An 11,225-nucleotide genomic window follows, 5' to 3' on the forward strand; every position below is an offset into this window, starting at 1 on the left:
AGCAGTAAGGAAAAATGTAAGTCTGTCCCAGCTTTTTCACTGAAAATTCATATGAATGTTATGATGATAAGACTGATACCAGATGGGTATTTATGCTCTTTTCTAAAAATTGCAAGAATAATTATTTAAATGTATGTGATAGGAAGTTCTTGTTCATGTTATCATTGACTAGCTACTTTCTGTGATTCTCAGAGTTATTCTTAATTCACACAAATATTAATGCAAGCTTGGCAAGCTAGAATTTCATATTGTGTCCAAAGTAATTTTCACTACAAAATTCTGTTGAAACAGCTTCATCATTCAGATATTGGGAACTGTGATTTGTAACAGGTAATTGCAGTTTTTCTTGGAAGTGTTACTTGAATAGGAGTGTGGTGGAGCACAGTACTTTTCCAGTATGGTTTTTCCAAGTTCTTTGGCTACATAATGGTTAAGTCAGCACTTATACGGCATCTCACTCATCATGATTTTACACTTTTTACTGTATTTTCCACTGCTATGGTGAACAGAATTCTGATTTTTATTCTTATCTTAAATGATCTAATTACTGTATTCTCTGCATCCATGCAGTAAATATGAAGAACTCGTGCAGGTCTCAGTGTTCCAGAAATCTGATCCTTCTGGCATGGCAGAAGTTGTGTATGCTTTTAAAATCTACTTGCATTCTTCCTATTTCCTGACTGAAATATTTTGGTGTTTACACTCTCTAGATGTTAACAATTCAGTTAGTCCCAGGGTATTTCTTAGAAGTTGCATTGCTTCTAGTTCCAAATCTGATGGAATGTCCCAAAGAAGTACTCACAAAAAGTGTTTTTAAAAATGTAAACAACTTTCATCAATAACCTGGAAAATATGAGCAAAATAGGCCTCATCTGTTTTCTTAATTGGCTATTGTCCCCATGTGTTAGATCCTTCCTTACTGTATTTAAGTGTTCTTTCTAGACCATAGCCAAAACTGTTAATGAGGAAAGAAAGGAAATGGAAGGAGCTTTCAGCATACTTCCCGAATTCAGTGTGTGAGTAGATTTTTTTCAATTACATAAAGTGCTTCCTCTGCTGAGGATTAATCATAATGCTGATTACAGAGGTTAAGTAGCATATAATTCTGAAGTTTTGAAAAAATCTTTTTTGCCTTTTATCACCAAAGACAAACAAGCTTGCACACTGACATGTAAGCAAGTGGACAGTTTCACTAACCCTATTGTGTATATAAAAGTGTATATTTTTTTGAGGACTGTTAATTCAGAACAAATTTCAGAAAATGAAAAAGCCTTCTTTAAAAAATATTAAGTGAGAATTTAATTTTACTGCATGATTCATTTTGAAAGAGATGTCTTTGTCAAACTTAATTTTTGTAGGATCATGTAGGAGTTTCAGCTTAATTTTCCTTTAGAACATTTCATATCTACATTATTCTAGTGTAGCTGCTATTATGCACATAAGATGTGAGGGATGTCATTAGGAAAGTCTGTATTTTTAGTACACCTGGTCATCTTAGAACATTGAAATGCAAAGTAAGTGACTCCATTTTTTTCATCACCTGTTTAACAGGAATTTGAAGTGATATCCGTATTCCTCTTGTAAAAAGTTCTGTATAAAGTCTTTGGGAACTTACATGCTAAGAAATGGCCATGTGCTATGGGGTGTCTGTGTATAAACTTACTATAGCTCATTACAGAAAATAGTTTGTGCAATCCCTTGCTTTTTGAAGAATTTCTAATTCCAGTTGTTATGATTCCTGATTCCATTAATTTACTTTCTATGAAAAGCTTTATCTCCCTCTTAGTTTTTTCTGTGCCTCGGTTTGATTTCTAAGAGCTAAATCCATTAAATATTTAGTAGCCGAATGCTTCAAAGCTTGATTAGAAATGAAAAATTAGACTCTCTGCCCAAAGTGGAATTGTAAGTGATGCAGTTGGGGAAGGAGGTGTCTCAGAGTGAGGCAGCCAGGCCTATGTATTGGGCAGAAAACTACTCAGACAAATGGATAATGAAAGATTTATCTTCAATTTCACTGCTTTCTAAAGCTTACTCTCAGAGCAGCTGTTAAGATTTTTTTTGTTTCTCAAATTTTCAAGTTCCCTTTTTGAAGTCTCTATCCAGTCCTTCCAGGACTGGAGCAGTATTTTTAACTGCAACTGAGAAGTGGTTGCCTGTTTGTCCTGGGGCTGTTCTGCAGTTGGTGCTCCAAGAAGTGAGAAGCATGGGTTCAACCTCTTATTTAGCCTACAATGATAAGACATGTTTGAGCCTACTGTTCCAACCACAAGTGCACCAATCTAATGCTCAAATCATTACCTTTAAGACTGACTTAAGGGACCATAATCACATTGTCTTTTGAAATTTGTTCCCTTCTGTGCCTTTCCTGGGGGGTAGGAGAAAGTTAACATTACTGTAGTGATTTCTGTACTGCTCTGGTGAGACCCCACCTGGAGTACTGTGTCCAGTTCTGGAGCCCCCAACACAAGAAGGACATGGACCTACTTGGAGTGACTCCAGAGAGGGCCACCAGGATGATCCAAGGGCTGGAGCACCTCTCCCATGAGGACAGGCTGAGAGAGTTGGGGCTGTTCAGCCTGGAGAAGAGAAGGCTCCAGGGAGATCTTATAGCGGCCTTCCAGTACCTGAAGGGGGCCTACAGGAAAGCTGGGGAGGGACTTTTCATAAGGGCAGTTAATGACAAAACAAGGAGTAATGGGTTCAAGCTGAAAGAGGGGAGGTTTGGATTAGATAATGGGAACAAGTTCTTCACTGTGAGGGTGGTCAGACACTGGAACTGGTTGCCTAAGGAAGCTGTGGATGCCCCCTCCCTGGAAGTGTTCAAGGCCAGGTTGGATGAGGCTCTGAGCAGCCTGGTCTAGTGGAAGGTGTCCCTGTTGATGGCAGGGGGGGTGGAACTAGATGATCTTTAAGGTCCCTTTGGAACCATGCCATTCTATGATATATCATGACTGGAACTGTATGGAAGTATTAATAAGCTGTTGCTGAGACCTAAAGATATCTAGGAACAAAAGCTGGCTTTTTTCCAGGAGATGAAGCAGCATTGCTGCATCTACCTTACAATCTGACATAGAGATTTCTGAAATTATTTCACAGTATTGCAGCCATTGGTGGTTTCTGCATCATGTTGAGCATGTTGCGTAATTAAGAGAGAAAAATTACATTTATAAGCATTGTAACTGGACTGGTAAGCCCGCACATGGCCACAGTCTACACCAACAGGACAAATTATTAGTGTAAGCTGTGTTTTTCAGTCATGAAGTGTTATGAGTGAAGCTGCTGTTGTGTAACTTCAGTGAATCCACTGCATCACCTCCTTGCCAGCTTACACCATTTTCAGCCTCAGCCTCCTCCTTGTTCCCTCTGCAGCTGTTGGGGGGTGGGGAAGCTGCTGGGCTCAAAATTGTTTCTGAAACAGATTTTTCTTTCTCTTACTTTCCTTTTTTTCTCCAGCCCCCATAATCTTTACCTTTCAGGGAGTGTTCTTGATTAACATGAAACAAAAAATAAGCTGTATTCTACCATAGTGTGTATGCTTATTGAGGTATTTGAAGTGATGTGCAGTCTGTAATCATATGTTTGAAAAATAGTTTGATTCCTTGTGAAAGGAGGGCATATAAAACCTCTACAGAGTTTAAGACCATGTGACGATTGCTTTCTGTTCCTGAAGTGTAGATACTGTACTCTACCATTAGAGAACAGCAATTGCATTTCTCTTCCCTCTAAGAACTGAACTGCTTGCAAGCTCTGCCCTTGCAGACTGGATAAACTTACACAAACATTTATTTGTGCTTTTTAAACCATGACAGTGGCATGTTGACAAACTGACAGACTAGTGGGAAGAAGCAATATCCAGCTAGATGATGTTGTTAGCTTGCCCCATGGCATAGCAGGAGTTACTTTACCTTGCTGGGCTCAGTCAGCTTCAACATGGGTGTTACTTCTGCTTTCTGATATTTTCCGACATTAATGTGTAGTGTTTGATTTGTTATTATGTCAATGTGCATACGAGTTTGACACATAATAGGTACTTTTTTTGTCACACATTTTAAGTGATTTGTTTAAATAGCCTAAGCAACAGATGGCTTGGTTGACAGCATGAAGTAGTTGTTGGAACTGCAAAACCCGCAGTACTTGGATAATTCAACACATTTGATACTTTTATCTTGTATCATACCTTTTTACTTTGAGGTTTTAAAATCTATAATTACCTGCTTAAAGCAACCTTGAATGTTACGTTTTGGGTTTGATTGTATTTTGGAATTATTCCTTTCTTAGCACTGTATCATTTAAGGTTGCTCTGTGTTAATTAGGCCCCACTTCAAGCTGTCAAACTGCTATTGTTATAAAGTATTACCACTCCCTCCACCCACATGATTTGCAGAGTGCAGAGTAATACAGCATTACAAGCAGACTCGAAATACAGTATAGCAAGATGAAGCTATGTTCTTCCTTTTGGGTATCTTTCCTTATCCTGTGGATAGCTGAAAACTATCAGCACTTTTGATTTTTATTTTTAAATTAACTTTCTAGACAGTCTGTTTTCTTCAAACAGTTGTAACATAAAGCATACATGTAAAATGCTTGTTTGAGTTGAAGGCAGCTATCAGTGAAGGATTCATGTTTGTTTTTAGTGTTTCCGCATGTGACACCCAAAGGAATTAATGGCATAGACTTTAAAGGAGAAGCTATAACTTTCAAGGCAACTACTGCGGGAATCCTTGCTACACTCTCTCATTGTATTGAACTCATGGTAAAACGTGAAGAAAGCTGGCAAAAAAGACTAGATAAGGTATGATCGTTTTCCTTGTACTTTTGTTGGGAAAAAAAAAAAAAGTTTCTTTAGCCTGAAATTGAAATTTCAGGTGACCTTGCTAACTTTTTTATTCTAGGTATTGCCTGTATTTTTATGTACAGCATTTATTAATTTTAGGTGTTTTCAGTATTATTCCTATAAAAAGTTAAAACCTCATCCTGACTGGTGATATAGTAACATGATTCAATATAGTCTTTCTTTTCCCAGCCCTTGTTCAGGTAGTATTCTTATATTTGTTTATATCTATAGAGAACCTGATATTATTCCATATCAATAAGTGTATTGCTTGCAGCCTTTTAAGGGACCTCATTATCCATGCTTGCAAAATGATGTGCAAATCTCTGAAATGTTTTAACTGTGGTAAGAGATGGTGACAGTACTGAGAACAACTACTTTACAACTTTAAATATCTCTTTAAGATACAATTATTTCGCTTTCCTTAAGGAGATTGAAGAGATGAGTTATAAAACGTTAAGTCATGTTTTATACTAACTGTTTAATTTTTTTAGATGTGTGGTATTAGAATATCTGTTATTTTAATGTCAGTGGTAGTTCATACTAAAGCCTACTCAACCACTGTAGCACCTGGAGAAGAGCAGTGTCTTCTCTCATGAGTTGTGCTGGAGGCATGACTTGGTTGTACTTCAGGCTTTGATTTCTAGAATCGTACCATCACTGGTTTCTGTCCTGTGCAGTCCTCTACCTGTTACTGTCTCTTGTTTTTAATTTAACATATTTCCATGTGGTGTATATCACACTTAAAATCTTACTTCATATGTTTTAGTGGTACACAATTCAAAGAATGAATGCATTCAGACAAAATACGTCCATGTTTGAATCCTTGCCCCTGACTCTTGGGTCTACTTTGTGCATACATCAAAGGCCTGGCCCTGTCTAACTGTATTGTGACTTCTGTGAACACAGTTTGTTACTGTTTCATCTAAATAGTTGGAGGAATTACAGTAGATCCAACACTTGAAGCTTGGTTTTAGGATCACAGGGTAATTCAGGTTGGACTAGAGACCTCAAGAGGTCTCTCTTGCCAGCTCCTTGCTTAAAGGAAGGACAGCTTGAGCTCAAACCGGGTTGCTCAGGGCTTTATCAGTTCTGATTTTAAGACTCCAAGGCTGGAGACTGCACAGCTTTTCTAGGCAGCCTATTCTGCTGCTCAACTGCTACAGCGAAAAAGTTTTTCCTTATATCCAGTTATCTTGTTCTAGTATCTCCCTATTGTTTTTCATCATTCTACTCTGGACTGCTGTGAAGAATCTGGCTCAATTTCTTTATGACTTTCTTGGAGGTACTGGAAGGCTAATATTAGGTCCTTCCACAAAAGCCTTCTCTTCTCTGAGCTGAGCAAACACAGATCACTGTTGTTGATCAGGCTTTGCTCAGAGCATGGGATGAAGTGAATTTTTCTTGTCTCTAGGTTAGTTTATATTAATACAGCATAATATGTTAATATAGAATTCTAATTTGATCAGATTAGTTATTTGTCACTTTTTTCTTCTTCTGTGGACTAACTTTAAAGCACTTGTTTTTAGCTACAAGTGGTTAACACATTCAAACCTAAGTTTCACTTTGAGTCTCATGTGTCTGATACCTCATACAGCATGAGTAAATACATTTTAAAGGGGGTCACAAGGTTATTTGGACTTGTTTTCCCAGAAATTAAAATAAGAAAAGCTTATAAAAAATTTGAGGTTTTAAGTTGCTTTAAGTTGGTAGACTTATAACTTTTTTTAGTCACATTTGTCAATGACACTTTTTGGGGTTTACAGCACACTCATGGTAAAGTACTCCAATATAAAATGATAACTTTTAATTTGTATTCTTCTAATTGCTGTCCTTTTGGAAGAGGAGATTTTTATTGAATTAAATAATAGAGAATTGTAGTGGGCTAGCCTTGGCTAACAGACAAATGCACACTTGGCTACTCACCACCCACCCAGCAGGATTAGGGGAAAAAATTGGATGGGAAAGCTCATGTGTCAATAGAAAGACAGGGAGATTTGCTTACTGGTTCTTGTCATGGCAGAACATTCTTGACTTGGGGTGTAATGGGTTGACCCTGGCTGGGTGCTAGATGCCCACCAGAGCCCACTCTATCACTGCCCCTCCTCAGCTGGGCTGGAAATGTCCCTCTGCTCCAGCATGGGGTTCTCCACAGGCTTCAGTGTGCATATGTTCTCTGCCCTGGAGCTGTTCCTTGTCCCCTTCTGGCCTTAGCATCTCCTCTGTTCCCCACTTTTCTTCCCCCTTCCTCTCTCCCTGGAGTATTTTTTGCTCTTAAATGCATTTACAGAGAGGTGGATGCATTTACACACGTGGTGGATGGGCTCAGCTGTGTCCTGCAGCAGGTCTGTTTGAGAGCTGGCTAGAACCACATGTGACACAGGGCAGCCCCTGGTCTCCTTCCACAGAGGCCACCCCTGCAGTGGCCCATGACCAATGCCTTGACAGTTACACCCTTAAAGACAGCAGTTGACTGTATTCAGACCTCTGCTAACACTATTCCACTTTATTTGTAGACCTGCCTTTGTTTTTATTTTATCTTGTTGTTTTAATGGTTAAACATGGCTTTTTTTTTAAAGAGTATCTTCTGTAACTGTAGGCCTGAGTGAAAAACATTGCTCTGTCACCTAATAAATAGATGTGGGAGGAGAATGATCTTTGTTGATCTTTGTACTTTTGTTTTTCTTGGATAGATGTGTAAACTGCTCTGAAAAGGAAGTAAATATTGTGAGATGATAAAGTTCAGAATACCTTCTCAAAGAGACGTTAGAGGGGAAAATTACATTAAATTGGGCAGCTGGGAGGGTTTTAGAGCTCTTACAAGTCTGTCCAGTGGCTGTAAAAGACCACCTAGCAGAGCTGAAAGGGGCAGCATCAAGTTTGTCCTTTTTGTGTCAGGAGACTCATGCCAGCGGCTCTGTGCTGTGCAGGTCACAGGAAGAATGAGATCTCTGTCAATGGCTAAAATCAATGAGCGTTTTACAAGTAGCACAAGTGCCACTGCAGTCCAGCTCGCTCTCCTTTCCTCTCCAGCCTCCTCACTCCACTAGCTTCAGAACTGCTTTTTACTTAACAGCAACACACAAAGGTGATCAGGAAGAGTCCTGTTACCTCACAAAATTAAACAGCCTCCATCTTGTAGAGGACTAGCTTAGCGTATGCAAGATGGATTTATATCTGTTGAACTTGGAGCAAATATATTTCAAAATTACAGCTGTTCTTAAAAATTTCTCATATTAAAAAAGCTCAAGTTCAGTAGAATTTGTTGAATCCAGAAGTGACTACAATTTGACTAGACATGAGTACAGCCTTATGAAGTGTGTATCTTTCTCTATAACTCCCTTTCTTTTTTTAAATATAAGAAAGGGGTTTAAGTTACATTCTGAAGGTTGGAAACTATTTCTAAACTTTTGAAAACAAGAAACTACTATAAAACCTCTTTTAATTTTTAAGGAGACTGCTAAAGTAATGCACTTAATGATTGTAATTTTAGAATTCTGTATTTAGTTTTCTGTTACCAAACTACTCAGATGGCCAGGACAAAATTAATACAAAAGCATATAATGTTATCTAAAGGTAACTGTAGTTACAGCTTTGCTTTGAACCTTTTACTTTTAGTCTTAGCTGTTGAGTTCTTGAGCTTGACTTTTTATTTTTCCAGTGCAATCTGTTTTTCAGTATGAACCTCTTGAATGTATTTTAAAATAGGCTTTTCTTAAAATGAATAAACAAGGAAAGGATTTAATATCTAGTAGTTGGTGCGGTTTTATTTACAACAAAATCCTTGTGATGATGCTTCTCGTTGTCTTGACTACAGCAACATTTTCCTGTTCTTGTTTCCTGTAATCTTACTAATGGTTATTAATAAGCAAACTTCTTCCAAATATTAAATTTTACCTTGAGATTCACATGTTTTGGTAGCTTATTTTGTTCACCTTTGACAATTGTAACTAAATGTCGTACTAAATTTTACAGTTTTAATACATCAGTAACTTTTCTACTGTGCAGTCAAACAATTTTCCGGTTTCTGTCTTATTTAACATTGTTGCCTAGAGAAGCTGGCAGATTTGGAGAGTTGTCTTTTGACACAAATGAATTATCACCAATTTGCAGATTGAAATACAGAAAGTGTGGGAATTTGGGGCAGGCGGGAGGAGGGATTAGATTTTGGGTTTGGTATTTTGTTTAGTTTTTTGTTCCAAGTGTTCCGGTAAGACTTATGTGCTTTTTTCCAATGACTTATACTCAAGTCATGTTTTGTGCATCTTCAGGACTCTCCAGTTCCTTTCAAAAAAGATGGAAGTTCAAAAGCTTGAAACCTAAGTGTTAGCAGTTATTGCCTGTTTCTGATAGTTTCAGGAGGAATAGCCTGCATTCACAGATAAAGAGAATACTGTCTTCCTCTAAGTGCTGCTATTTTCCTAAGGATTTTCCTGTGGAAAATTATACTACTTTGTTGTACATCAAAATTGTTGCTTTATTTTTCAAACTTTTCTTTAGAGACTGGAAAATGTGTTCCAGAGTGAATGTTACCACCAGATTCCCAGTTAGTAAACTCAGCCTTTCAGGATTGCTTAAGGTTTTTCCACTGAATCTTTAAAGTTCAAATTGGGTTGCTGAATAGTTATATCTGCAAGAAGTAGTGTGGCATCCAGTTGCCATCCATAAGACTTAACTTTCTTACACCTGAAGTGATCTGAAAGGGACAAATAAACATCTTGCGTATTAAAGCTGAATTCTACAAGAATTTCAAAGTGTTTATAGCTTTTTCACTGAGAATGTCTGGCAGTATGTAGAATTTGCAGAGGTAATATTGGACTTAATCTGCTTCTAGATTAACTGCTTTTTTATTCAAAATACACAATGACGTAGACATCATCATTGGCTCTAGTACAGTCACACACCTGTAATGGGAGAATGATGCTGAGTTGTTAAGTCTCTGCATGGACTTAAAGTGATTCAGGTTGATCCTATGCCAGCTAATTATAGAAACAAACTTACATGCTATGACTCATTAAATATCTCACCACATTGAACAAGTCTTACTTCTCACCCTTTGTTATCACTGCCCAAGCATCTGTGTCAAGAAGGTTTGTATAAACTGTCAGTCAGATGCAAAGTCTGACCCTCAATGAACCATGAATAGCTATGCTTAAGCTAGATTCCAGTCTTTGCTTGCTCATCTAGTTTCTTCCACATGACTTAAAAAAGGTATTGTTAAGGTACCTAGCCCCCTAAGCTTTGTATCATATATATGGGTATATGGGCATATATAATGCATGCATACAAGCAGATAAATTCAGAAGATCTGTGGCTTCACAATTGTTACTTGGAAAAAAAACCCAACCAAACAAACAAAAAACCAAACTACTGTACTGGTCATTCCATTTATTGACATGTTTATTCTTATCAGTCAATTCATTCTCATTGCACCAAATGATCATGTAATCTTACAGGAGATAGAGAAAAGGAGAAGAATTGAAGAAGCATACAAAAATGCTGTGACAGAACTGAAGAAAAAGTCCCACTTTGGAGGGCCAGACTACGAGGTACAAATTCTGCTGCTGAAATTTTTAAACATGCTATGACTTTTAACTATTGGTTTGTTTCTCAATGGGAAAAAGGAGTGTGTAAATCAAAGTGTTTGACTTGTGCAAATGTGTTCATGCCACTTTTATTTTTCCACCTTAGAAGCTGAAACTGAATCTCAATACTTAATTTTTTGAGTATGGAAGTCTGTCTTCATGTCAAGCTTCCATTTTCTGCTTTTGTCTAAAGCATTTTGCTTACAGATACTTCTGATGATTTTTTAAGTTATTTTTCTTGTACATTTGATACTGCTGATATGCAACAGTTTTGTACTGTCCCTTTTTGTTGGTTCAGCTGTATAGATACGTAAAGCAAATGTGGAAACCCTGACTACAGGGGCAGTCCTAGAATCTGAAGTTTAACTTGAATTGATTTTTAAATGGTCACTGCCACTTGAAATTTTGTGTTGACAAATTAAGTTATTTTAGGTTCCTTTCATCTGTTAAATTGCATATTTCACCAGCTTCATCAGTGAGATATTTAGTAAAATTCTGAGATGCTTAAACCACCTTCTGAAGAATAATGTAAGCTAATGCACCTGTAATGCAGCTTGCGTGATTTTTAAGAACTTGACCCTTTCATGTACATTAATCAAACACGTTTTTACTTACAAATCATAGCCTGAGAAATAGTACTAATATGTTGGTATATTTAAAAGACACTAGAGCTTAAGTTATCTGTTGTAACTGAGGTGTACACTGTAAAAAGAAAAGATGGATAGGAAGCTTGACTTGGTCTGACTGGTTCTGAACCCAGCTGCTTCTCCCAGGTATCCCTGTTATAAAGTAGTTTTTTGAAATCTGCT

General features: G+C 37.5%; 1 protein-coding gene across 1 annotated transcript in view; it reads left to right on the forward strand.

Annotated features, from left to right (window-relative positions):
- Positions 1-11,225, forward strand: part of CERT1 (ceramide transporter 1) — a gene marked incomplete at its 5' end in the record, with an annotated part of 26,222 nt that overhangs the window by 2,051 nt on the left and 12,946 nt on the right. The window contains 5 exons of the mRNA XM_029084373.1: positions 2,399-2,434; positions 4,013-4,027; positions 4,070-4,089; positions 4,635-4,792; positions 10,288-10,380. Coding sequence (XP_028940206.1) covers positions 2,399-2,434; positions 4,013-4,027; positions 4,070-4,089; positions 4,635-4,792; positions 10,288-10,380 — 322 coding nt within the window. The remainder of the gene's footprint in view (positions 1-2,398; positions 2,435-4,012; positions 4,028-4,069; positions 4,090-4,634; positions 4,793-10,287; positions 10,381-11,225) is intronic.

The sequence above is a fragment of the Antrostomus carolinensis genome, unplaced genomic scaffold (genome assembly GCF_000700745.2).
Source record: "Antrostomus carolinensis isolate BGI_N321 unplaced genomic scaffold, ASM70074v2 scaffold20603, whole genome shotgun sequence".
NCBI lineage: Eukaryota > Metazoa > Chordata > Aves > Caprimulgiformes > Caprimulgidae > Antrostomus > Antrostomus carolinensis.